At 34.9% G+C, this 27,447-nt stretch overlaps 4 protein-coding genes across 5 annotated transcripts; 1 reads left to right on the forward strand and 3 right to left on the reverse strand.

Annotated features, from left to right (window-relative positions):
* Positions 1-570: 570 nt before the first annotated feature.
* Positions 571-3,473, reverse strand: LOC106670089 (probable cytochrome P450 49a1). The gene is made up of 11 exons (XM_014400105.1): positions 3,363-3,473; positions 2,791-3,158; positions 2,449-2,686; positions 2,281-2,391; positions 2,143-2,219; positions 1,906-2,089; positions 1,669-1,846; positions 1,436-1,605; positions 1,297-1,375; positions 791-988; positions 571-721 (listed from the first exon to the last, which is right to left on the reverse strand). The coding sequence occupies exons 1-11, from the start codon at positions 3,374-3,376 to the stop codon at positions 611-613; spliced, it is 1,728 nt and encodes a 575-aa protein (XP_014255591.1). The 5' UTR covers positions 3,377-3,473; the 3' UTR covers positions 571-610.
* Positions 3,474-6,618: 3,145 nt separating this feature from the next.
* LOC106670077 (UBX domain-containing protein 1) lies at positions 6,619-15,315 on the reverse strand. 2 transcript variants are annotated; one of them, XM_014400087.2, is made up of 7 exons: positions 15,023-15,315; positions 10,952-11,005; positions 8,234-8,413; positions 7,912-8,163; positions 7,348-7,570; positions 7,111-7,291; positions 6,619-7,047 (listed from the first exon to the last, which is right to left on the reverse strand). In XM_014400087.2, the coding sequence occupies exons 1-7, from the start codon at positions 15,076-15,078 to the stop codon at positions 7,001-7,003; spliced, it is 993 nt and encodes a 330-aa protein (XP_014255573.1). In that variant the 5' UTR covers positions 15,079-15,315; the 3' UTR covers positions 6,619-7,000. The 2 variants fall into 2 exon arrangements, with proteins under 2 accessions (XP_014255573.1, XP_014255574.1); XM_014400088.2 differs by lacking the exon at positions 15,023-15,315 and adding an exon at positions 14,750-14,884.
* LOC106670078 (DNA replication complex GINS protein PSF1-like) lies at positions 15,106-23,459 on the forward strand. The gene is made up of 7 exons (XM_014400089.1): positions 15,106-15,513; positions 19,553-19,617; positions 20,699-20,797; positions 20,868-20,958; positions 21,019-21,135; positions 21,195-21,336; positions 22,972-23,459. Exons 1-6 carry the CDS (start codon positions 15,442-15,444, stop codon positions 21,333-21,335), a joined length of 585 nt encoding a protein of 194 aa, XP_014255575.1. The 5' UTR covers positions 15,106-15,441; the 3' UTR covers position 21,336; positions 22,972-23,459.
* On the reverse strand, positions 21,343-27,043 carry LOC106670076 (tetratricopeptide repeat protein 8). Its single transcript, XM_014400085.2, has 9 exons — positions 26,676-27,043; positions 22,962-23,134; positions 22,706-22,904; positions 22,559-22,654; positions 22,222-22,496; positions 22,015-22,164; positions 21,780-21,951; positions 21,521-21,727; positions 21,343-21,467 (listed from the first exon to the last, which is right to left on the reverse strand). Exons 1-9 carry the CDS (start codon positions 26,775-26,777, stop codon positions 21,351-21,353), a joined length of 1,491 nt encoding a protein of 496 aa, XP_014255571.1. The 5' UTR covers positions 26,778-27,043; the 3' UTR covers positions 21,343-21,350.
* Between the last annotated feature and the right edge of the window lie 404 nt (positions 27,044-27,447).

Genomic DNA, 27,447 nt, shown 5'->3' on the forward strand with positions numbered 1-27,447 from the left:
TAAATTTTACCATTAATAAAGGTTTTCAGTTGAGATAAAAAAGTCAATGGCACGAGCGGGATTCGAACCCACGATCTTCGGCTTGATACGCCACTGCTCTACCACTTGAGCTGTCGTGACCTCGATCCACTCGGACACCAACTTCTCATCTCAACCACACCTTTTGAATTTAACCTCCTTTTTGCCATTTTTCAAATGTCGTGTAATCAATTTGATTCTCGGCGACAAATGAAATGACCACGGAGAGCTTTAGTGAAATATACTTCATTTTAAACTTATTAAATTCACTAGTTTCGTGGTCCGCTTGACCAATTAATATCTTACAATTAATTAAGGTTTTCAGTTGAGATAAAAAAGTCAATGGCACGAGCGGGATTCGAACCCACAATCTTCAGCTTGAGACACTGCTGCTCTACCCTTGAGCTATCATGACCTCGATCCACTCGGAACTAGTGTACTTATAAATTTTGTGGATCCATGAAAATAACATGAAAATACATTGAGCTGGTTTCTTCATTCATGCAACATTGATTATATTAATAATTTTTAAATAGTTAAAAAAAAAGGAAATAGACAACTTAAAGGGCAATATATTACGAAAAGAAACATTTCAATGACGATCCTTCAGTGTGAACTTTAAAGGCTTGCTCGGCAACGATAATATCTTACTCTCGTAAGACATTTCACCGTAATTATACTCGATTTCAAAATTTTTCACCATCTGAAACAGAAGAGTTGAAATTAATATTCGATATGTTCAGCCGATTTTTAAACGGCGTCTCGGTCTCACATGTGCAATAAGAACCGCGATTTGTCTGTACGCGAGTTCTTTTATAATCGGATGCTGCCTGTGACAGAACGGCATTACTTCGAGAGGATCTAATTGTTTTGAAAATCGCCCGATCCAACGCCTCGGCTCGAATTTCTTCGCATCGGCAAAGTGTTCATTTTTATGGAAGGCTATCTGGTGCGCCATTATCACATTCGTCTACAATATCAATTTTTTTTTTCATTCACTACTTTCGTGGTCTGCTTGACCAATTAATACATGACAATTAATTAAGGCTTTTAGTTGAGATGAAAAAAAGTCAATGGCACGAGCGGGATTCGAACCCACGATCTTCGGCTAGATACGCCGCTGCTCTACCACGAGCTATCTTGACCTCCATCGTCGTGACTAGCGAAGCAGTGGCGTATCTAGCCGAAGATCGTGGGTTCGAATCCCGCTCATGCCATTGACTTTAATTAATTGTCTTTTTTTTTCTTTGATCAATCGTTTATAAAATTAAATCTTACATTTTTCGGTATTGTGTAGCCATTAACAACAATTTCTTTGCTCGTACAGCGAACTGTGTGTGTAAAAGGAGGCCAGAGTCTTGAAAAAAAATTTAAAAATTAACATTTAAATATATAATTTTTTAATTTCAAATATTACCTCATGGTTTCTACGATACACGCCCTCAGAAGCGGCAGGTGTATCATATCTTCTGAAAATAGTTCATTAAGATCATGTGGAATAACTAAATTTATTTCCCAAAATAGTCTATCCTGGACATCTGGTGACTTAGATAAATAATATAAAACCATGCCGGCTATATTTGCTATCTACAAAAATAAAATTACCTTTCAGTATGAAATATTTCTTTTAAAAATGTTCAATTTTAATACCGAATTGACTCCAACAACAAGCAAATCCATCAGAGTGGTTATTATACAATCCGTACTCATTTTATCCTTGAGTATCATCGTTTCCAAGAGAGCGACAGGCTGCGGCGTTTCGTTTTTGACATTTTTTGAAAGTTTTCCCAATTTCAGATAAGTCATCCTTAAATTCCTGATGAGTAATCTAGAAAATATAATTTATTAGTTTTTTGTTTTTTTCCAGCGGCTATGCCTCAGCCTCACGTTTCCAGAACATCGAAGCATTGGGCCAACTTTGATGTTGATGTCGTCGGCAAGAACCGCCAGATTTGCGGAGCACTCTCGCAATCAGAAAGCGCCTTGCTGACTTCGATGAGCGTGTGTACTATTTTCGTATAACCGTCTTGCTTATATTCAGCATCCCTCCCAAAAACAATTGCTGAAAAACCTTTAAAAAAATGTAAAATTACTTAAGTACTATAGAATAAACTTAATACTTACATTTTAAGCTCCATAAGCAAAGTTCTCCATTGTAGTTGGCAGGAACTTCACAGCGATGATCCCTGATTAAATAATTACTGGAAACAGAATAATTATGTTTAATTTAAATAATTAGTTTTTTTTTTCTAAATAAAATACCGCTTCACGAAATCAACTGCCATTTGGTTGCAAAGGTACTGATAATCATTGACCCTATGATTCAAATGGTTTTTAAATTTTTCTGCCACTTGGCTGAAATCAATTTCATACCTGGAAGGAGAAAAACGATTAAAATTTATTTTTTTCCAGTTAAACGTAACGACTCACTGTGGCATAGTAATGCTTATTCTAGTCCGTCTATAATTTTCCATGCTGTCAATGATGGACCGGAGGGAATGAGTGCCATCGTATTTCTGTACAGCCAAAATATGTTTGGGTTTGCACAGCATAACTACCGAGCTCTTGGACGGAGTATTTATTCGAACCAAGGGTCCATAAAAATCGAAAAATATTCTAAATGGGTATATCCAACTTAGAAGTTTTTCATCATTCTGGCCCTTTATTGCTATTTGAAAAAAATAAATAAGATTAAACAAATGTAACCTATTAAATACATTTATGTATAAAAACATACTTGATAAAATAGAAAATAATTTAATGAACTTTTACCGTATAAGCATTTTGAAAATAGATGACAAAGCTCAAGCCATAAATGACCGCCGATGGCAGGAATTTGGCTGAAAGGGACAGCGCACACACCGCTTTTGTCGACACGCTGTGTTTCGTCAATCAGGGGGTCAAGCAGGGTCGGTTTGGCCTTCGGGAAGATCTGCTCGTGCTGCTGCATGACCGTGAACGGAAGGTGTTCGCTGGCGAAGAACAGATCGTCCGTGCCCAGCCTTTCGTCCAACTCCGCCTCTTCCTCGACATTGCTGGCTAGAACCTTCGATGTCGGTTGTTCTTCGCTTGTCGTAGGCGAGGTGGTTGCTGTGTACGTTGTCTTCCTCTTAATTAAGGAAAACAATCGCTGGATTAATCTGTAGAAAAATCATTATATTTTTTTTTTTTTTTAGAAAAAAAAACAGAAAAAATAAGGAAAATAAATCTAGATTGAAAATATAACCTTCTTAAATAAAATTAAGATTTTTTTTAAAGAAATTGTAGAGTATGAAATACAAGAGATCTCTTCATAAAACTACAAATCCTTGTAAGTACTTAAGTTATGGAAAAATGCTACATACTTTATTCTCAACATTCATGAACGCTCATGTAGAAAATAAACTTAGAATGCACTCAAATCTACAATATAAACCTCACTAGAAAATAAATATTGCAGAAAACATATGATTAATTATTTTTGATTTTTTTTTACAATTTTACACTGTATTCTTACACAATTAAAACTAAATAAAAAAATACTAGACATTTCTATCATTCAACAGGAAATTTATGCACTATAATTCATTAAAATTATAATTAGTCACAATGAATTATTACAAATTTAAAAAAGAAAATAAATAATAATTTATTTATTTAGACAACCATTTTTTCTTTTCTTCATGAAGTACTTCCACAATTCCACTATCAAATTATTTGTTTAATTATATCTAAAATCACACAATAAAACTCACGAGAGTAACAAGCAAATCATTACATAAACTTGAACACATTTTTGGCCTGAATTAAGTAATTATTAATGAATTAAGACTTTATTTTTTATGTTAAGAATATAATAAAGTAATTCCTTTCACCAAGGGTGTTGTGTATTTACCACATTTTGTACTATTATAAATTAAAAAGTCATGGGATATCACGACCCTCTCCAAACTTGTAGTACAATGACAATCATTTTGTTTAAATCTGACGAGACTGTTGAAATATCAATTTTTAATCCAATATTTTGGCCTGCCTTTCCTCATTGTTTTTGTCTATCAGATGCTTTTCATTTCACTTGTTATTTATTATTTTTATAAAATAACACAATCAGGGAGGACAGGCAGACTGGGGTGATTGAAGGCGAAGAAACTGCATAGTGATCATCTTGTAGACCTTGACAATATACAAAGCAGATATTCGACAATGATTACGCATTTTAAATGGGAAAATTTTACCTTCAATACTTTCTCAATTGTTTAAATGCTTTGTCTAAGGACAAATTGAAGTATATGGCTCCCGTTTGGGTCTGCGATACCCTTTGATATTTTTATTTATTTGTCCTACTGTGCAATTATTGCATGCTTGTCTCCCTGGTTTGTGAGGAATGTCACGTTGCTCCAGTTTGTGATGTGACACCCTTTGACCAACTGCTTAACTATTGCACAGTTATGTTTTCTAGATTTATGGGAGGCATTACGTGACTCTCATCTGGATTTGTGTTCATACCCTTTGACAGTCTTATTTATCTATCCAACTGTGTAATTATTGCAGGGCTGTTTGCCTGGTTTGTGAGGAATGTCACATCACTCCAGTTTGTGCTGCGAGACCCTTCGACCAACTGCTCAATGCAGTTGTTTCCCAGATCTATGGGGATGTCATGTGACTCCCATCTGGATCTGCATTGATACCCTCTGATATTTTTATTTATTTGTCCACTGTGTAATTATTGCAGGGCTATGTTTCCCTCGTTTGTGAGGAACATCACAACTCTCCAGTTTGTGTCGTGAGTCCCTTCAACCAACTGCTTAACTACTGCAGTTATGTTTCCCAGATTTGTGGCAGATGTCACGTTGTCCGTGTCTGGTTGATAGCCCCTTCCGGTTTACAGCCTTTTATCTACAGTCATTTAAACTAATTTTTTGTTATTACTTTAACAACTAGAACTTATTCTAACAGGGCTTACACTAATTTGGCCAGTCGGACCAACCTCTTTAAAAAAAATCATTGAATATGACAAAATAGAACAAAATGTCAATCAATTAGAACTCGCTTTATAAAAAGAAAAGGAAAACACTTTGAGCCTTTCTTCTGAAAAGTTCCTCCTTTGTTGTTAGGTGCTTGCTACAAGAAGAACCATTGCATTTTATTGTATGAAGCTTTCTGGTATGGTTTTTGTGAGATTACAGATGTTATTTTTATTTTACAAAGCGAGTTCTAATTGATTTATTTCTACCCCCCCTTCAAATTTGTCTTAGCTCACGTTTTCAAACATTAAACGTAAAGCATATTAGATGAAGTTTTTGTGAAATTTGACAAGTTGTAGGTATTTTTTTGTAACCTCAGTAGAACGTGCAATCACGGCCAAAATTTTAAATTTTGTAATTTTGACATTTTCCAACTGATATTGGCTAACATTTTATATCATTCAGATTATTGCAAATAGAAGCGTTTTACAGCAAATTTAGCGTTCTTTCAAATGGTGTAATTGGATTTGTTGTATTCTCAACATTTTAAAAGTGGTAAGCGTTTTTATGTGGTAAGTGAAAAAACCTAAATTGACGAATATCTTCAAAATAGAGAACTTAACAAAAATTTTCTCCTGGGCATTTTTTGCTCCAAACCAAGAGTAGAATCGATTCCCTGAGTTTCATCAGAAGGAAATGGGACACCCTGTATAACCTAACCCGTCACTAACTAACCTAACCTAACCAAAACCAACTGCCTTCAGCGAGAAAAGACTATGGTACCTAGCAATTCCTGAGCTACGTCTATCGAGATATCACACCCCTGGCTAGAATTCTGTAATAAAAAAAGAAACTGTTCCATGAAAAGCAATATCAATGACTGGACACAATAGTCAAAAAGAGGAAATCTGTATGACTCCAAAGAGAAAAAAATCAACACATGTGCAGATTACACGATCGATCTACCTCGAAAAGCCACAACATAGAAAATGTTGAGGATGCTATGGTAATTCTCTCGATTACAGGAAAATATTGAGCAAAAATTATGAATCTGTAACTTAAGGAAAATACCTAGCAAGTGAAATCCTGAACAATTCCATAACCCTGATTACAGTTCTTTTTAATCAAAAGAAAAAACATCTTCCTTGAAAACCATTGGATTTGGACAGATTTGACAAATTCTTTGGCTTGACTAAGAAATCTCTCTCAAGGAACTGGGACACCCCGTATATAAATCATGATCTCATATAATAAATTGGCACTGAAAACTACAATTAATGAGGAAGAAGTTATTTTGGATTGTAAAATAAAAGATTTTGTGATGTTTGAATCGGCGGTGATGGTATTATCGGCCGATAGTTGTTGGCATAAAGAAAACGACTTCTAATCTTGGCCGATGTTTCGATTTAATTTTAAATCTTTTTCAAGGCTGTCGCTTGATATCTAAGTGTCCTCTTTTTTTATTATGTTTTATTTATTGTTATCAAGCAACAGCCTTGAAAAAGACTTAAAATTAAATCGAAATGTCGGCCACAATTTGAAGTCGTTTTCTTTATGCCAACAACCATCGACCGATAATCCCACACTGATACAAACATCACAATTATAATTCAACGGTCATCAAAAGTCACAATAAAAGATTCTATTTATACAGGTATATTTTTAATAGAAAATTTATTGTTTTTCAATTAATTACAACTGTATTGTTAACACAAGGTGCTCAATAACTTCATATCGAAAACACCAAATTAAATAGGAATTTGCTGTAAGATATGTTTTACGTGTTAAAAATCTTTATCGCAACACAATAAAATAGAGAAGAAAAGAAAATTTAGTTAAAAAAAAAAAACTAGATTCTTTTCTTATAAATTAATTTGAGCATATCAAAAAATTATCATTTTTTATATATTTTTTTAACAAATAGTTTTTTTTATTTACAATAGTAAAACATTTATGTACAAAACAATTTTTTTTTTTCAATGTTTCATTTTTACAAATGCAATAAACCTAGAAATTGATTTGTACATTCTAACCACAGCTCAATTCAGTACTTTTGAAACTGTAATTACTGCAGATGGGACAAGACCTGTAAAAAGAAAACTCCCTTAAGTTTTTACTGTTTAAACATTGAGGGCGAAATTGTTATTACCGAGTACATCCAACGGTTTGTCGAAGTCTTCGTCTTGAAAAACCTTTTTGGGAAAAGTCGTCATGAGTAAAAATGGCCCTTCACCGTCGGTTCGGTTCATCTGGATGTATAACCTAACAGCGGACAGTTGTTCCTTGATGCCGAATGATTGAGTCAACGATTGACCGTTTGTTAATCTAATCTGAAAGAAAATCCAGTTAAAACTGTACAAATTAAAAAAAAAAAAATGAATCCAACCTGTAATTTAGTTTCAGTGTAGTCTTTTGAAACAACGGCAGGTTTTGGCGAACTGACGACCGTGGGTGAAACGAATGGCGTTCCCGCGGCTTCGGCAGCTTTCGCCCTCCTCGCAGCTTTATCGGCTTCAATCTGTTCCTTTATCCTCTGCCTTGCCATCCTATCTTCTTCTTTCTCCCTTTTTCTCAATTCTATCGCTTTCTTTAATTCATCATCTTCTAATCTATGATAAAATATCAGAAAATACAATTCAAAGCAATGATATAAGCGTTTATACTATGTATGGCTCTTCTGGTCAGCGTGTAGTTACCCACAACCAGCCAGGGGCTTGGAATATTAAGTACTCCATCAACCCCTCAGTAGGACTTAGCAAGACTGAGGTCAAAACCCGATATAAGTGATTCTCACAGTCTGCCAGTAGCTAATTGAAAATTACAAATAAATAATACAAATACTTCTATGCTATCAGTTCTTTACTGTACTCTTGTGTACATGTATGAACATTTGAATATCAAATTGAACTTATATAAATTTTTTTTAAAAATCAGTAAGCAGTGGACGTACTTTTTTTTAATGGCGACATATTCTTTTCCAGCCTTGATTCGATTTTTCTCCCTCTCTAAAGCTTCAGCTTTTTCTCTTTCTTCCCTTTCTTTCTTTTTCTCTTTGATTTTCATTTCGACAAGGCGGAGCTGCTCTTTCTTCTCTTCTTCAGTCAAAGGTTTCTTCTGTTCGGTCGATTCGCAAAATTTTGAATGTCCTGTTTTTGTAGCGTGAACTTCAACCTCCAACTGCGTTACAAATAATTTTCCACATCTGGAATTAAAATATTTAATTTTTTTTCGATTAAACAGCGTGTCTTCCTGACAATATTTAAACCAAATACTCTTCGCATTTTAGAGAATTCGCCGCCTCGTTAGCTTCGGTGGCTGAACTTGTGCTCGGAACGCTGCTTTGGCTGGGTTCACTCTGATCTCGAACTTTATCCATCGTATTTACTGTCTGAGCATTTTCTTTAGCCGGAGGTAGACTAGAATCTTCGAGTTCATCCCCATGTGCTAGCAACCTAAATGTACAATAATTTTTTGAAACAAATTCATACAGTGTAAATAATAAATAAGATGATTCAAAATTCTACGCTTTTTTTATTGATAAACAAATACCTCTAGTTAACATTGTATTATTTCTAAATAAATTAATAATCTTACATCTTATATTAAACTTGGACAAGGAAATTAGTTTGTACTATTTTGAGGCACTACTTGAAAAAAGGGCAACTAATGAGTCTAAAAAAAATTATGAATTCAAGAGGGCAGGTAGGGAATTTAAAAAGAATATTGCAAAGTACAGTTTTCCTGCACATGTACGAGATTGGATTAAATTCCGGAAGCTAGTGTCCCATACAATTTCACACAACAGCAGGCAGAACGAATGGTGGAAATTTGAAGAAGAAAAAAATCTGCAAAATCATTCGTTTTGTCAAATTTGTAATGAAAATTGGGTGTAATTAAAAAACCTATAGATTTTTATTGGTGGTGGGTTCAACCAGGATAATCGGATCTACCAAGAAGAGAATGATTTGAAGAAAAAAGTTATGATTTGTATATGGTGACATGAAGATCAAGCAATTACCTCAAAGGTATTGCTTTTCGTCTCAACTAAGACCTTACATAAAAATAATAATTAACTGAAATAAGTAATTTGGCCAATTAGACCATTAAACATAATTGAATTAATAATTAATTTTACCTGTTAATCCATTTATGTTTTAGTGGTCTAATTGACTAAATTAATTATTTCAATTAATTATTCTTTTTATGTAAGGTCTTGGTTGAGATGAAAAAGTTAGTGTCACGAGCAGGATTCGAACCAGTGTCCGAGAAGATCGATGTCACGATAGCTCAAGTGGTAGAGCAGCAGCGTATCTAGCCGAAGATCATGGGTTCGAATCCCGCTCGTGACACTGACTTTTTATCTCAACTAAAAACTTAAGTAAATGAACTATGAATAACTTTAAGCAAGATTTCTACAGTCTTCATTACTCGATAGAAGACTGTCGCATTTTCATTGGATAATACCTGCAATGTAGTTTTCTTTAAAAAGAAAATTAATTATAGATCCTAATCAAAACCAGTTTGTTTAAAAATCAATGTAAAGCATTAAAAAATTCATGTAAATTGTGAGGTATTTTGTTTAGTCCTACGGATGACGGGTTGCTATTTTGATCGTCCCCGATTATCTTGGTGGCACATATGTTGTTTTTATATATTATATTAATAATATATATATTTCTCTCTCTCTCTCTCTCTCAATTGTGTTTGTGCAATTTTATGCTCTCTGTTTTTTCATTATTTCTGGCTGAAAAAATAGAAAAGCAGCAGGACGGATTATCGAACTATCGTGTCCATTCCTGTTCTGAATATTCACGAATGCTCAAAACATTTTTCCAAGAAATATTATATGTTATGAATGGTGTTAGCCGGTGTTAGTGACAGTTAGCCAATGATTATTTGGAGATCGTGAGGTGCCGTCTGGTGTGATGTAGGTTTTAGCAAAACATTTCCTTGATCATGCCAACGTTTCGATCTTTATTGAGATCATCTTCAGGGCTCAAAGTATTTGTTTTCCATGTAGATGTGTCATTCTTGTGTGCCGTGTTGATTGTTGACTCTCAGCATGGCACATTTACACAAAAAACAAGTGACTTTTTTATCTCAACTAAAAACCTTAATTAATTTGTATGATATTAAATGGTCAAGCGGACCATGAAACTAGTGAATTTAATAAGTTTAAAATGAAGTATCCTTCACTAAAGCTCTCTGTGGCCATTTCATTTGTCTCTGAGAATCAAATTGATTACACAACATTTGAAAAATGGCAAAAAGGAGGGAAAATTCAAAATATGGAGTTGAGATGGGAAGTTAGTGTCCGAGCAGATCGAAGTCACGATAGCTCAACGAGAGAACAACCGCATATAGACCAAAAGCGCGGGGGCGAAAACCACACGCGACAAAAAAACTTTCACATCAAAACAAACACCAAAAAAAAAAAAAGAGAGAAAAAAAAATTAAAACTCAAAAATAAGAGGCGCCGCGGGCCCCAAAACGGTAGAAGAGGACACACCGCGCACAACACTACAAGAAAAAGCGCCCGGGCGAAAACACAGCCACCCCACACGAAAACGACACACACACAAAAAGGCGCTTTTTCAAAAAAACAACCACACCCAGAGGGGAGATAAAACCTCCGCTGGCGAAAACCCGCGAAAAAAAAAAAAAAAAACACAAGTACAAGCAGCAGCACCTTTAACTTTAACCACCAAAACCAAAGCCACCGAAAAAAAAAAAAAAAAAAAAAAAAAAAAAAAAACAGACAGAGACATGGAGGTGAAAAGCACAAAACGCACAGCCCCCTCACACACCAAAATTAAAAAAAAACAAGACACACAACAAAATGACAAGAAAAATATGAAGTTAATACATGTTTTATTATTTTTATTATGATTACACTTATTCAAATTAAACTAATTTAACCAAAAATATGTTTAAAAAAAATAAAATAATGAAAATACACTTTTCACCCTAGAAGAATAATTTTTACTTACCATTCCATGGCTGGCTCAACACCTTGGTTACCGGTAACTTCAAGGGCACGGTTTCTATTTAAAAAATAAATAAGACAATAAGAATAAGAATAATAAAAAATAATAATAAGACAGTAAAATACATAAAATTAAGGCATTCATATTCAATGTTTCAAAAGATTTTCATAAGAATTCATGATCACTGGATAATCAGTACAATCATACAAGTCTGCTTAGCAGTGCCCTAAGTCTTACTCTTTTACCCTATGCTGACCATAATGCATCAATGGGAAAAATTTGTAAAAAATGAAATTAAGTGATACAATTTATGTATGTTTGAATTTTAGCGATTATAATTTTTGATTTACAATATTTGGTCAATATCTTTTCTATTGTTATGTTGACTATGGGCCAGCGGTTTGGTGGACCAAGACCTAGCAGGTTAAGGTAATCAATTAAGTAACACTCAAAGATCAAAGGCTGTGTCACTGGAGCCATGAAGACCGCTTCATATTTTAATCCAAAGAGAAACCAGACCAGCGGCTCATAGGCTACATAAACGAATAGACCAAGTCAACAAACAACAGAAATCCAGGGAGGAGATACAGCCATGCCGATCAATAACACTACTTCCAAATACAACTCCACTAACAAGTACAAAATACTCATACCAAAAAAGGAAATGTGAGCCAAAGGAGTCAGAAGGCCAATTCCTACTGGTATACTGATGGCTCAAAAATTTGAGCTGGTATCCTCGAGGTGAATTCAAAGATTGAACTGATTTAAAACTTAAGTAGATACAAGACAGTTTTTCAGTTTAAAATCATAAGAATTGAACATTGTGCCAAATTAAAAGACTAGAACGCATTCTAGTAAGATAGTCATTTTTCTCGACGCAGCACTTAAATCCTTAGTCTCATGCAAGGGAAAGGCAAAAAGAGTATGTAATTGCATGAAATCCCTGGAAGAAGTGACAACAATGACCTCTGGCATAAGTCCCTGGGCATTCAGTACATAGAGGAATGAAAAAGTGGACATGGACAAAAAAAGAGCTAATATGAATTCTCTAGGCCATGAAACCACATACAAAAAAGGATACAGCAAAAAATGGATCCTTAATGAAACTAAAAATTAGTGGAGCAACACCCCAGTTTTGTGAGCCATAGAGGGACCAAGAATTACTGGAACGTAGGGTATAAGGATAAAAGAGGCGGCGACAAGGCCTTCTGCACTTCGACCTGAAAAGATTGTGCTCCTCTATTTTTTTTATAACACATTGGCCGATTTCAAGTTCTTCAATTCGATTCTTATTCAAATACTATACAAGTTCGCAGTACACTAACAACCCTAAATGGAAAATATGGTATAATTGGTTTACAAAGCAATGATGTAAAGTTATAACTGGTTGATGGATGAGAAAGTTATGGACTTGTAGTTTGGTCAATCCTTGCTATTTTGGTCTTGCCAGATGTGTTTAATCTTTTTTGCCTTTTTCTGTCTGTTTTATACTGTTGTGTAAGGAGGACAGAAGTCGAGAGTTATGAGTAAGGTGCCTTACTCAGCTCTCTTTTATTTTCCTTATTCATCAACTAGACAATTATTTAACGGGCTTTTTAGCTGAAAGCAAGGTGCTTTACTCAGCTCACTTTTATTCTCCTTGTCCATTAACTAGAAGAATATTTAAATAGAGGTGTGGTTAAGAAAAAATTTTAACTTTTCCAGGTGGTGTATTAAGATTTTTCTTCACAAGAAGTGCTCCTGCTTCCTCGGGTTCTAACATCGTACTGACCTCCTGTTGGGAAGAGAAGTTGATTCCACAAGTTGCTCGGTGCGAAACCGAGTCTTCACATGGCAGTAAACTAGTTGAGAGTCAGTAAACTTAGTTGAATCAACCAAACCGCCTTGCAGCTTTTCCTCTCTTAATTGCAAGAATCTGCACATACAAAGACGTTCGCAGAAACACAAAATGTGTTCTGCTGTCTCTTCCTGGCAGTATCAGCACAGTGTTTCTTCTATACTCCTATCTTGTGCATGTGCTTTCTTAAGTGACAGTGCCCTGTCAGGAGTCCAACCAGAATCCTGGTACTGTCGCGGTTGTTTAACAATAATTCCCTTGTTAAGTTTTGTGGATGGCCGTTCTATGAACCTCTTCACGTGCCTCATGCCTAGGGTATTGTTCCACAAAACTTTAGACTCCGTTTAAAAATGTTTTTTACTGGAAGATAACTGCAACAGAACCAGGGTTAGTGGGTACGATTTGTTCGATTTGAGTGGGTGGTCGTTACGCATTTTCACGAACAAAAAAAACCTTTGTCCGGACAAAGTACAAATTCAGGTGTCTTTCGGGTCTTTTTGGCTTTACACAGTCGACTGTCACCCTGACGTTTACGGATTGATAAACAAATGAAAGGTGCCCGGGGCTGACCACAATGAAAAGAATACCCAAAAAGGAAAATTCCTGAAATCCCCTGACATACTTAAGTATGCTGAATTTCCAAAGGTGGGCTATAGATCCAGGAAGTCATGTTCAACTGCAGCTGGGTCACTTATTGCTTTGTCATCTTCAGTGTGTACATTAATTTCCTTCTTCCTTTAAAAAGCATTTGAGTAACATCCAATGATCCAATGCCTGATCAATATGTACATTTAATGTAAAAATGATTAAGCTAAAATTTTCTAGCATTGTATAAATTGTGGTCTGATGTGATGTAAGTTTTACAAAAACATTTTCTTTATCGTGCCAACGTTTCGATCTTTATTGAGGTCATCTTCAGGACCTCGGATTTATAAACATTGTTGAAATTTTACATATACATGTAGGATGTGAAAAAAAGTGAATTTATACAATGTAAAATATATATTTTTTAGATATAGATAGATTTATACAATGCTAGAAAAAAAATTTTGGATTAAAAAAATATGAATTTATACAATGCTTTTTAATTTTTATTTATTTAGAAATCGTGAGATGCGGTCTGGTATGATGTAGGTTTCAGAAAAACATTTTCTTTATCGTGCCGTTTTTTTTTTTTTTTTTAATTGGCCTTATGATCTTTGCATATTAGCCATGACGAATCTCTTATATATGTTGTTCAAATTGGGGGTTATCGGGAAAAAAGGGCCAGAGGCGACGGTGGGAATCGAACCCACGACCGCGGCGTGAGAGTATCGTGCCAACGTTTCGATCTTTATTGAGATCATCCTCAGGGCCTGGGATTTACAAACATTGTTTACATATAAATTGTAAATCCCAGGCCCTGAAGATGATCTCAATAAAGATCGAAACGTTGGCACGATAAAGAAAATGTTTTTCTGAAACCTACATCACACTAGACCGCATCTCACGATTTCTAAATAAATATCAATTAATGGTCACTAATCACCACACACACGTTATAATTGTAGTGTCACCTAAGAAGGTGCACGCACCGGAAAGTACTATGTAAATCTAGATTCTTGCATCTAGGGATCTACATCTATTTAATCTAGAGGAAAAGCCGCAAACAATTTCCTACACTAAGGAGTTGCTGGCAACACTATTTAGATTGATTAACAACCTGAAATTAGCCAGTGATTTATAAAAAATAGAAGAACACAATAGATCTCAAGTTGAGGTGTGTAAGGCCTTGTGGCAGCCTCATTAATCCCTATTCTTATTCTTAGGTCTGATTCGCCTTTTTTTTAAATATTTAAAGCACCTATCTTTCTCTTATAAATTAACAACTGTGTTCTGCACTGGTTTAGCTGTTGAAAAATTGTACATGCTGAAACTGCCAAAATGTTAAAAATAAATTTAAAAATAATCATTCCTTTTGTTACCTGAGCTGGAGGTTGAGTTTGTTAGTGAGTGATGTATTTTAGTGTGTATGTTATTTTCTTATTTTGGCATTTTGATAGTTTCTCAGTTCAGCTGCTTTATTAATTTCGAAGCTTTTATGGAACAATACTAGAGTATAAAAAGGTACAGATTTTGATGGGATTCCGTGTGTAAGGATTTTCAATGGCATAAATTGAAAACAGAAGAGACTTAACTTAGTCGACGATTCCATGTAATTTATTGCAATAAACAATTATTAATAAATAGATACTTGCACTTTGTCTATAGAGAAGCCCATGTCGAGCAAAACGTTGGCATATGGAGAAGACATCTCGTCTGTATAACTGCAGATTTGCTGAAAGCCGGTGGACTAACCGCGACACAAAACAGACGAACCGACAGAACAAAGCAACAACGGCAACAAGAACCTCCCGCATGAACTTGCAAAAGAGGGATTTGAAAATTATCTCGAACTTTTATATACTCAAAACGTCGAACTATTAATAAAACGTAACGGCCGAGTAAAAGGGATTTTTTTTCCCCGAAAATAAAATTTGAAAAGGAATTCCCGAGTTTTATATTGAAATTCCTATCTCGGAATTATCTCCCGCCCGATTTGGATACGTTATCAGAAGGGGCACGTTTCTTATCCCTTTTCTTCTGAAATCTGAAACAATTGTTTTGAAAGTAGAAGATGTGGGGCGACAAAGCATTCGCCCTAGTCAAAGAACTGGAAAGAAGCACAGACACAATGCCTCCTTTCGACGTGAGCAAATGTTTTTATTTATTTATTTTAAAAGTACAAAAAGGACTTAAACTATCCCTTTACATGTATGTACACTTAGAAACAAATTTAATTTTATAAACATAATAATAATAGCTATACAAAATAATATATTCTTTAAGATTGGTGAAGGTATGGTATGCACCGTGTATTGCTACGGTTCAGACACATAGCGTGTGATTTATGCGCTTGGGGTATTTGAGATGATGGTGGCTACCTGGTCTGCACCGACTCCCTCAGTGCGGTTTTGTGATCTTAACGGACGACAAAATGGTGGTTGTCTGCGTATCCGGCTGAGGCTTAACATCCTTCCACAAAAGAGGACACATGTTAAAATTCGTCTTTAATGAGGCCAAAACCTGGCAGAACAGTGCCACAGGTATGAGGCGAAGGGATTCATAAATGGACCAAAACTTACAAAAGAATTACTGTAACCGCAACCAAACCAGGATTCTGTGTGGACTCCTGACAGGACACTGCCACTTAAGAAAGTGCACTGCCACCAATTTTACATGCTAAAATTATCAAAATGCCAAAATAAGAAAATTACATACACACTAAAATGCATTACTCATTAACAAACTCAACCTCCAGCTCAGGTAACAGAAGGAATGATTATTTTTAAATTTATTTTTAGCATTTTGACAGTTTTAGCATGTACAATTGGTAGTACGGAACCTTTCAACAGCTAAACCAGTGCAGAACACTTAGTTATTAATTTATAAGAGAAAGATAGGTGCTTTAAATATTAAAAAAAAAAAAAAAGGCAAATCAGACCTAAGAATAAGAATAGGGATTTATGAGGCTGCCACAAGACCTTACACACCTCAACTTGAGATCTATTGCGTTCTTATATGTTTTATAACTCACTGGCTAATTTCAGGTTGTTAATAATCTTCATAGTCTTGCCAGCAACTCCTTTGTGTAGGAAATTGTTTGCGGCTTTTCCTCTAGATTAAATAGATATAGATCCTTAGATGCAAGAATCTACATTTACATAGTACTATCCAGTGGTCAAGGCTATCGCGAATGTGAAGAGAGAAAAAGTTCACTGTTTTTTTGTTCGTAAGTTGTTTGCCCTGCCATCATCAACTCCTAATTATATGTTGTATATTGAGACTGGCATAGAATTGTTGTTTGTTTATTCTTTAAGGTTAGATTTTAAATTCACTATTTTTCGTGGTCCGCTTGACCACTTAATAACATTCATTAATTAAGGTTTTAAGTTGAGATAAAAAAGTCAGTGTCACGAGCGGGATTCGAACTCAAGACCTTTGGCTTGATACGCCGCCACTCTACCACTTGAAGTCACGATAGCTCAAGTGGTAGAATAGCGGTGTATCAAGCCAAAAGTCGTGAGTTCGAATCCCGCTCGTGACACTGACTTTTTTATCTCCACTTAAAACCTTAATTAATTGGATGTTAGATTTTAAGTTTATTTGGAAATCGCTTCAAGCTTCTGATTCTCGCCTGGCAAAAATCACATCACTTGAAGTTATTAAGGGTAACATATCCTGGTTCAAATCTTGCGGAGAGGTATAATGTGGCTCGGTTCTCTTTGGATAATTCTGCAGCGTGGTCAGAAATGTTTTCTAATCTTCTTATTATCTCGTCATCGGGAGAGTTGTATTTCTTGTGCCGTGGATTCAAATAGATTCCAACTCTACAAGGAGTTGAATCATTCCCTAACTCCTCGCAATGTTTTTCTGCTCCAGCAAATGATGTTCCGTTCTCTTTTTTCCGCTGGTGGTTTAAAATTCGAGGGGAGTTGTTCCTGAATTTCAGGCCTTGGGTTGGGGGTACTCCTGCCACTGCAATGTGCTCTCTGTGCAACACAGGTGATAGTGATGCATTTCATTTTCTCACTAGATGCTCAGTCCTTAACGAATTGAGGTATCTGTATGTGGGTAAGGGTTTTCTGACGAGGGAAGAGCTTATAGCCCTTCTCAACAGCTCGGAAAGCCTGGTTTTACAGATATGAATATATTGGAATGTAGGAAATTAATATTCTGTTTGTTTTATTTTGTTTCCTTTTTTGCTCTCGCAGGTAGTACATATAATTTCTACTTTGTGGGCTTCTAAATGCGAATTCTGTTTGCCGGTGGGGGACCCTTTGCGAATTGGAATCCTTGCTTTTGTTCTTTGAAGTGTCATTTTTATTATTTTCAAAGTTTATCGCATGTTAATCTTGTTATTTGAAAATCCTGTAAATAATTGTAACCTCTGAAGTTGATATTGTAAATTCTCGTTTTCTTATAATTATGTATATTCTTGGAATAGTAATGCACTCCGTACTCTGGCTGATGGTCTTAATACCATGCCATAATAATATTGTTTTTTATTTTTAACTCTAAATTTCTTTCATTTTGTAAATAAAATATATCTATCTATCTACAATCCAGTGCGTGCGTCTTCTTAGGTGACACTACCATGTCAGGAGTACAAGTAGAATCCTGGTTCTGTTGTGCTTATCTTCCAGTAAAAAGAGGATACGTTTTTAAATGGAGTCCAAAGTTTTTTTTCCAAAATAACCGCAACGGTACCAAGATTCTGGTTGGACTCCTGACAGAGCCCAGCCACTTAAGAAAGCACTTGCACCAGATAGGAGTACAGACAGATGAAACACTGTGCAGATTCTGCCAGGATGAGGAGACTGTGGAAAAAAACTGGCATAATTATTTTTCAGTTCTTATCAATCAAATTAAAAAACATCACAAAGGATGTCGGTCACATGTCCAAGCATCTACGCATCTCTCACTTTACAAGGAGGTACAAATTTCTCCTGCATTGTTCAACCTACATGAAGATAATTTTGACGGTCTTTGTCTCAATGAGTTGCGATGGCTTTTTAAGCTAAGAAGTGAGGTTTTGCGCTTAAACTCAGCTGTTTGTATATTACAAAAGATGGAACTGCTTGATAGTTGGCTGATAGCTTCAGAAATGTTGCTTTTTGGGCATTGAATGTAAAACTGAGTGTTGTTAGCTTAAAGATGAAATTAGAGAAATTAAGAACTAATGGAATATCATTCAGTAACATGGAAAAGAGTAAAGGTCCAAAAATAGAGCCTTGGGGGTACACCAGCTGAAATTAAGAGAGAGGAGGAGATAGAATTTGAAGCTTTTACTCTCCAAGTTCTGTCAGTAGAAGAAAAACCAAAAGTACCTAATTAAGCAAAATAAGATTTATGGATCTGAATTTATTGGAAAAATGAAATAGTACAATAATAGTAGACTTGTGGTCAGGTTTTTTAAAAATGTGGAACAAAACAGCCTGTTAAAAAAAATACCTGACCACAGATTACAAGAACAACTTGTAAAATAACAGAATAAATCTAAAATTTAATGTAAACTTATTATCATCAATATGGTGGATATCATCTGAGATCATAAGGGCTGTCTCACAACTATGAAATTTTTGGAAGCCTGATTGAAATGAGGATGAAATGGCATAGGAGTCAATAAAGAATATTGTGTAAATAAATTATTTTCAAATGCTTTATGAATACTAATAGGGCAATAGTCACTAGAAAGGGTGAGTTAAGCTTTCCTTGGCCCTTCCAGTCTGAAAGAAAACAGGATGAGGTGATAGAGAAGATAAAAATGTGGTTATCTATTTTAAAGTAACAGAAAGAGAAAAAATGATGAATTTAATGGATGAAAGATTAAGACCTGTGGTACCCAAGATTTAATTGAAAGGAGAGCTTCTAAGGACAATTTTTGATAATGTAGATCAGCAGGAAATGAAGTTTTAGTTTGGAGGGAAGAGCACATTGAAGTAAAAAACAAGTTTAATTTGTCAACATAGAGCATGAATGAAAACTGTCAACTTTGTTTTTAAGATCAAGTTTTCTAGCGTTGTTCCATAGTGATTTAGTTAGGCGGCAGGTTATGATCAAGCAATTCACAAAAAATAATTTTCTGTGATTTACAGGCTAGATTTCTTGTTTTATTCTTAGTATTTTACACCTTAACAATGTTCTTATTAAACTCTTTTAATTATTAACTCTTTTTATCTTAACAGGACGATGCTATTCGGTTGATCTTGGAGGAAATGAGGGTCCTAAATCAATTTATAGAAGATGCCATGTGAGTTTTTTCAGCTAAAACCAATTTTAAATGTAGTGGGCTCCAGGGAAGCGTCCTAGGTCCAATCCTATTTATTCTTTGTAAAATGTAAAATATCTGAACATTTTTTTGCATGTTATAAAAAATTGTTTAATTTAGTATGTACAATTAATACCTAGAACAAGTCCTGCCATCTTTTAAATTAATTTTGTGTGCTTGGGCTTCTGTTTTGTAGTTTGGTCGATCAGACATGTTATTACTAAAACAATCTGAAATGACTAAACAACACACCCTGCAGATCTGAAGAAGAAACCTTAAAATTTTATGTTAACAATGCCAACAAGTGGATACTACTGAAAAAAATCTCTCACTAAGGTCATCATCAGGGCAAAACAATCTTAAAGATGTTTACAAATTGACATAATTGAGTTTTTACTAGATTGTTTTGAAGACTGACTCGGTCCCAACATTGCCAAGTATTGTAAAACTCAATTTTTTCAATTCTACACTGACAAAGCAGTGTTTCCATTGGCTATAGGTCACCGGCATAAAGAAGAAACAGGATTGGTCCTAGGACGCTTCCCTGGGGCACACCAACCTTTATTTCCTAAGAGTTCAGAGTATTCGTTCTCCTGTTTTAATCAGAATCTGTCTGAGATGTAGCAGAGGAGTTGTACTGAATTGGAAAGATGTTTTTTTAAGTTTATGTATTAAGCCTTCATGTCAGACTTTATCAAAGTCTTGAAATAAGTAAAAACTCGACAGAACAGATGTGTTTCTCGTCTAAAGCCAAATTGATTGTTTCGAATGAGACTCTTTTTTTTGTTGAGAGGTTTAACCTTTTGAGTATAAGTTTCTTGAAGAGTTTTGAAATCACTGGAAGTAGTGATATTGATCTATAATAAAATTATAGTAAAATAGTAATAGTTTTTATTATTATCGTATATTTTCCAGATTCTAATAAGAAAATAACCTTTTTTTAAAAGATTTGTGTACAACTTTTTGCACATTCGTTGAGTTTCAATTAATAAACTAAATGATACGTGTTCTGGAAATGTTTTTATATTCATTATGAATTTTGATTTTATTTTTAACAATTCAGGAACTCGACGTTTCACCCTGAGACGAACAACTTTCTAGCCGGTGTTAAGGCTCGTCAGGCAGCCCTTGAACGCAATAAACGATGTTTACTCGCATACCAGTAAGTATATTTGATTTATTTTACCGTACTATTCTTAAAATATTCTGATTCGACAATTTTTATAAACAAGATGGAACCGACTTCAGAAATTAAGGGAGTTGCGATGGGAATTCGGTAACGTGCTTCCTCACGATGTTAAGGCCAACTTGAGCGAAGGAGAAGTAAATAAGCCAATTTGATATATTGGTGTTGATTATACAATATTTAATTTTTTTTTTTAGGTGGTTTGGTTTAATAATTACAGTAAATGCTTGGCGAGCTATATGAGAACGGTAGGAGGGGAAAACGGACTGAATTTATTCCAGGACTTCCAGCCTCCTAAAGACTTGTACATCGAGGTATTCATTATCATTCTATGTCCGTAAAACATCTAATATAAAAAAAAAAATAATTTAAGGTGAGATGTCTAGTGGATTATGGAAAACTCGAACTGGATTCGGGTGAGGTGATTATGCTTAACAAGGACAGCCAGCATTTGATGCCAAGGTCTCAGTGCGAACACTTAATCAGGCAGGGGATATTAAAACAAATCGATTAATGTAAGTAATTTATTTTACAACTCTTGGAAATATTTTTCAAGAGATTTCAGAATATCTTTTGAAGGCGCATGTGATGGATAAGCATTCAGGCTCTTTTGAATCACTGTATAGCTGGTTTGTAGATCTCCAGTCTAAAAACAATAAAAAGTCAATATTTACAGTATTGAGAATTTATAGGACTTACCTCTTTTGTTAAAAGTGCGTGGTTGTAAAACGGTTCGAAAAGATACGGCCCGAGCCCTTGTGCCGCTTGAAAGTATCCAAGGGCTTCGTTGGTCTGTCCTTTCTTATGAAGGAGAACGGCTAAATTGTTATAAGCTGGCCCGTGATTCGAGTCGATCGAGAGGCAAAGTCTCAGACATTGGACGGCCATCGCCAAGTCGCCAACGCCCTAAAACTCGACTGTTTAAATCCGGTTCAAAAATCGTAACATTTTTACTCACGATGGCCACTTGGGAAATGTTGTACCAAACATCTGCCGCAGCTTCTTCGACAGCGAGGCTAAGAGCACGTTCGAAACAGTTGACTACCATGTCGTAGTGTTGGGCGTAATAACAGCAAAGACCGATGTTATTGAAGAGTTCTGCGTTGTATAAACCCATTTGAAGCAACCTTCTAAAATTTTATTTAATAAATAGATTGAACTTATTTGAAAACAAATACAAACTAAATTTTAACCTGTAAAAACACAAAGCCACTTCCGGTTGATCACAGTAGAAGTAATTTACAGCAATACAAGCAATTGCTTCAATATTCGTTGAGTCTTCGGTCAAAATTTCCCTGTAGTATTTAACCGAGGCTGGTATATTGTTCAGGCCTTCGAGTATTCTGAAAAGTCAGGGAATTAAGCCCAAGCATTTACACTAAATCATAAGAAGCAATCACCTTGCAATCTCTGTTGATAATGTCACCTCACCAGGGAAGATCTGCAGAGCAGATGTGCATAATTCTAAAACATTCAGGGGTTGGTCTAATTTGGTATAAAGGCCTGAAAGGCGCAGGAAAGCGTCGACAGTCGGTACTTGTTTAAGCGCAGAACGGTATTGTTGTTCTGCATCTCTAGTGAGGCCAAGCATCGAGTAGCACTTGCCTAAAGCGACTTTCCACCACCAATCTTTGTACTGGGCGGCTTTGGTCGCTTCCACAGCCAAATCTAGTGCCTAGAAAACTGTCATTAGATTTTCAACAAATCGTATTTTTTTATATTTTTTTTTTAACTTACATTTCTCACATCATTTTCATGGTAGAAAATATATAAAAACAACGGTTTAGCAATTCCTTCTGTCGCTGCGTATTTTGCCAAGTTCAATCTTGTAACCTGAAAAGAAACATTTTAACCAGAAGCTGATGAAATTTTTGAATATTTTACCTGTATGAAAGGGCCGTTAGGTTGAGTCATCATAGATGCGGTCCCGAGCCTGATTGTTCTAGCTGCATGAGTTGTTACCGGCCTAGCTGACCTGGCAGTTCTGGGCGTTTTAAGCGCGTTTTCTAAAGAAGTCGCCCGGCCTGATTGCGTTGCTGGTCTTACTATCCCGCTAAGAGGTCGCCCTGTAGACCCCCGTGGCCTGATACATCACTGTTATTTATTAAACGATGAAATTTATACAATATATTATTTTTACCTCATGCCAGCTGCTGTTGTTGGTGCTGCTGTTTTCAATGAAGTCCCCGGCCTGGCTACTTGAGCAATAGTTTCCGAATCCAAAAGTTCATCTGCAATTCCTTCCTCATCAGCTTCTATGTCATCGACCATCACTTGGGCAGTCAACGATTGCATTTTTAAAGTCCACACTGCCTGTTGAAACATAATAGGTGAAACTGACTCATGTTCAGAGGGCCTAAAAACTACTTCGATGGTTATATATATCATCAATCAGAGATAATACTTATAAAATTGTTACCCTCTAAATGTTAATTTTAAAATTTTGTATGTTATACCATTAAAAAAAAAAAAGATTTTTTATAGACTGTATGTTAACTGTTCCCCCCAAAAAATAAATACATAAACGCTGTTCTGTTTTTTTATTATTTCATATTTGTGTGATAACATAATATCAGTGTGGTACAATGTGAATTTATTAAAGATAGATCCTGGCTATGTTTGACAGTTGAAAAAAAAAATAACAAAACAAAGCAGGCTAACTAAGAATATTAGGTAGGAAAGCAGCCTAAAATTTGATTCAGATTTTAGTTAACTTTCCAGAAACCAAAATACAAAACAAACTGCTACAATAGAATTTTCTTGGAATGATTGGCTTTTATTGTTACTATTTTATTATATTATTTCATTTATTTATTTTTTTTAAGTTTAGGTACAAGTATTTTTTGAATAGTAACATTGCAGGTGTACAGAAACTAACTTTGAAATGTATCTCATCAATTTTTGATTTTAATTCAGATCATGAACTCAATAGAGCTTAATTATTTATTTGTATAATATTTTCAATTATATGATTTTTTTGTGTGTATGAGATTTTTCTCTTCTATTTCCTTTCAAAATGAATATGTACTGGACCAAAAATTACATTAAAAAAAAAAAAGGCAAGGTGTCAGACATTCATCCTAGATATTTTAATAATTTTAGAGCAAATTATATGACATATTTGAGACATTTTATTATGTTACACCCATTTTTTTACGAGGGTTCGCAACAGCAGAGATTATATAAACTCTCAGGGTGCCGGTGTTTTTGGAAAAAAAAAAAAAACTAAGTATGTCGGGTTTGAATGCAGAGCCTCTGGATTCGAACTCGGGACCTTCATCTTACAGTGATGAGCGCTGTGTCAACACCTAAACTTTTGCGGCCACCGACACCCCCTTATAATCCTATATAGCTCTATTGTTAATATTATATCATTGCATTGGATTTTTGGGTGATCTGAACGGTTTTGAAGGCGTATGCTCTTCAGGAAATTGAAAATATTCCAATATTTTTAAAACCTTCTGTTGGAATTTTGATCATAAACTCATAAACATAGCAACTCTTGGGCTTTGGTCCTTTTTACGTATGGTTCTATTATTAATATTAGCAACCATGAATGGTATTTTTGTGATTTTAAGTCTTGAGGGCTGATTCCGTTCAGCAAATTGAAAACCGTTGAACCTAAAAGTTTCCGTTGAAATCGTGATCGTAAACTCATAATCATAAAACCCCTAGGCTATGGTCCATCAGACGTGAGTTAATGTTATCATTAATAATAAATTAACAAATTTACAAGGTTTTCTTAAAGTTCGGTATTGTATCTTGATAAAAAAATATTCATAATCATAGAAATTTTGTATATTTTCAATTATATGATTTTTTGTGTGTCTGAGATTTTTCTCTTCTATTTCCTTTCAAAATTAATATGTACTGGACCAAAAATATATACAAAAAAAAAACAAAGGCAAGTAGTCAGACATTCATCGTACATATTTGAGATGTTTTATTATGCTACACCCATTTTTTTTACGAGGGTTCACAACAGCAGAGATTATATAAACCCTCAGGGTGCCGTTGTTTTTGAAAAAAAAAAAAAACTGTAAGTATGTCGGGTTTGAATGCAGGGCCTCTGGATTTGAACTCGGGGCCTTCATCTTACAGTGATGAGCGCTGTGTCAACACCTAAACTTTTGCGGCCACCCGACGCCCCAAGAGTTTTTATTATTCTATTATTGTTTTTGCTGAAGAGATACCAAAAACTGGAGTGTCTGGGGAAAAGGGTGGTTGTTGCCAGTAACAAAAAAGTGGATGAGGCTGCTAACGTCAAGATGCTAAAATCGCAATGTAAAAACAAAAAAGATTAAAAGAAGGTGGCAGTATCGGTGGGCTGGGTCGGTTGAGAAGCCCTCACATAACAAAGCACTGTCGATGCATGGCCCTTGAAGGACCTGACTTGGAGAAGGATCATCCTCACCCTAGTGCAGCCCACCTCAACCTTCGGATATGCCATACAGGTTTGGTACTTAATTATTTTTATTACATTTTCTTGAACCATCACTCTCACTGTAAAAAAATTAAATTCTTGTCTAAATTTATTGCAATTTTTATACAACCTAGTATCAAGTAAAATGTTAATCAATGCATACTACGGCTGTGTTTATGCACATATTAGTTATGCAGTTAGTATGGGGTCACTGAGCTTCATCTAAATTGGTTTTCTTCATCCAAAAAAAGGCAGTGGGCTGTCGGTGGCCACAACGATTTAGGTTTGACACAGCGCTCATTACTTTAAGGTAAAGTCCTGCATTCGAACCCTACAAACTTTCAAATGGGCATTTTTTCAAAAACATATAACTTCGTAATTGAAATACCCTCGTTTAAAAAATAAAATAAAAAAGACAGTAAGAATCATTTGTGGGTTAGGCTGTGACGCCAATTGCAGAAATGCATTTAAAAGTCTAAAAATACATTACCTTGTTTATATGTGTTTAATTGTATTATATATATTTATTATAATTACAACAAAATACCTACAAAATATAAAAGATGAGCATAAATACAATACTAGTAAAGGACACTTAATAAAACTCCCTAGGAAAAAAATTGAATAATTCGTGTATCATTCTTAATTATTGGGCGGTTAGATTTTACAATACTTTGCCCAACATCATCTAACTTCACCATCTCAACAGCATGGATCTACCAAAGGGCGTTCCATTTAAACTAAATTAGTAGTTTACTCTGACTTTTCATATAACAGTTTAAAAGCGAAAACACAAGTTGATACAGTCTACACTGGCATGGCCAAAGCTTTTGATCTAGTTAATAACCAATGTTTTTTTAAGTACATCGACCCTCGATTAGATTCGTTACGTAATAGGTTTAAAGGATTAAGAAGGAATATCAAATACATCACCCTGAGTGAATATAAATAGGAAAGAATGTATTTTAGAGGGAGAAAGTGTGAACAGGTATAGATTTACGAACTGATTTCATTGAGTGATGAAATGACCTAGCAGTTGACAGCGCGACGACAGTGTCTGGTTGAATAAGATCCTGTATGTCCTCGGACTGCCAACACCTCGGGTGGGTGATTCTCGAGGCCTGATGGTAATTTTTTTCTAAATTGGAATTGCTTGGTGGAATTGAGAGGCCCAAATCTGTACATGCATTTGTATATACATGCACATTTGGGTTATATCAATACAAATTAGTGCATATTATACAGCATATTTGGAGATTATTTATTACTTAGAAATATGGGTTCTAAATTCATGACATATGTAGTATTCGTGATTTTTCTTCTTTTTTTTTTTCATTTAGAAAATTTATAAACTTTTTGTTTAAACTTTTCAAAATTATTTATGAAGTGTTCTCTATTTGTAAATAATAAATTAATTAACTAATTGCTCACCTGGTCGTAGGGATTCTTTTCAAGTAGGAGTGTGCATATGTCGGCACATTTTTCGAAATGCCTCTTCTTGTACAAGCTAAGAGCTTCGTAAAATGGGTCCATTTAAACATAAAAGTATGCTTTTTTGGCCGGAAACGGAAAAATCGATTTTGACTTCGTTATCCGTTGCTAACAACACGTTATGGCCGAGAGCGTTTGATTTTTTCAATATTAACCGGTTCTTTCTACGATCCACTTTTGACAAAATTGATTCCCAGCTTTGAATCCATGAAATTCTTAAATTTCAGTTTTAAAATTCTTCATTGAAATGGTGGGCGAGGCTGCACGCATAACTTTTTTCCCGGGTCGTTTCGTCCCGTTTCTATACACAAAACATCATTTTTATACCTATTTATTCATAGTTTAACTCTTCTGTCTTTTAAATAATTTATCGAGTTTTTAATTATTAAGGCAAAGAAATATTGCCAAAATTTATTTTCAAAAACGACGTACTAAAAAAGGTATAAAAAATTTAAACTCTCATGCTCCCTATATAATACCAATAACACTCAAATTTAAATAATTCAGGATGATTGATAGATTTTTGAATTATTTTTAAAAAATTCAATCTACTCCGGGAGTGTTACCATTTTTAAACTTTTTAATAATTAAAGTCAATAAATAATTATTTTATTAATTAAATTTAGGAGTTGACTGGAACGCGTGTCCAGGACGGTCGCGATAATTTGAGCTCTGCATTAATTTGCATTTATCTTTTTATATTCGATTTTTG

The sequence above is a fragment of the Cimex lectularius genome, unplaced genomic scaffold (genome assembly GCF_000648675.2).
Source record: "Cimex lectularius strain Harlan isolate CLEC.00 unplaced genomic scaffold, Clec_2.1 scaffold49, whole genome shotgun sequence".
NCBI lineage: Eukaryota > Metazoa > Arthropoda > Insecta > Hemiptera > Cimicidae > Cimex > Cimex lectularius.

What these genes read in the sequence shown, in the direction of transcription:
- LOC106670077 (XM_014400087.2), bottom strand. Translation starts at nt 15,078, where the DNA reads ATGTCTTCTCCATATGCCAACGTTTTGCTCGACATGGGCTTCTCTATA. An exon ending in GTTGAGCCAGCCATGGAATG is followed by an intron (nt 8,414 to 10,951) that starts GTAAGTAAAAAT and finishes TTGTACATTTAG; the next exon opens with GTTGCTAGCACATGGGGATG. An exon ending in ACACTGAAACTAAATTACAG is followed by an intron (nt 7,292 to 7,347) that starts GTTGGATTCATT and finishes ATTTTCTTTCAG; the next exon opens with ATTAGATTAACAAACGGTCA.
- LOC106670089 (XM_014400105.1), bottom strand. An exon ending in ATTTTCAAAATGCTTATACG is followed by an intron (nt 2,687 to 2,790) that starts GTAAAAGTTCAT and finishes TTTTTCAAATAG; the next exon opens with CAATAAAGGGCCAGAATGAT. An exon ending in TGTATCGTAGAAACCATGAG is followed by an intron (nt 1,376 to 1,435) that starts GTAATATTTGAA and finishes TTTTTTTTCAAG; the next exon opens with ACTCTGGCCTCCTTTTACAC.
- LOC106670076 (XM_014400085.2), bottom strand. Translation starts at nt 26,777, where the DNA reads ATGGACCCATTTTACGAAGCTCTTAGCTTGTACAAGAAGAGGCATTTC. An exon ending in AAAAGAATCCCTACGACCAG is followed by an intron (nt 23,135 to 26,675) that starts GTGAGCAATTAG and finishes ATGTTTCAACAG; the next exon opens with GCAGTGTGGACTTTAAAAAT. An exon ending in CTAACGGCCCTTTCATACAG is followed by an intron (nt 22,655 to 22,705) that starts GTAAAATATTCA and finishes GTTTCTTTTCAG; the next exon opens with GTTACAAGATTGAACTTGGC.
- LOC106670078 (XM_014400089.1), top strand. Translation starts at nt 15,442, where the DNA reads ATGTGGGGCGACAAAGCATTCGCCCTAGTCAAAGAACTGGAAAGAAGC. An exon ending in CAATTTATAGAAGATGCCAT is followed by an intron (nt 19,618 to 20,698) that starts GTGAGTTTTTTC and finishes TTAACAATTCAG; the next exon opens with GAACTCGACGTTTCACCCTG. An exon ending in CTAAAGACTTGTACATCGAG is followed by an intron (nt 21,136 to 21,194) that starts GTATTCATTATC and finishes AAATAATTTAAG; the next exon opens with GTGAGATGTCTAGTGGATTA.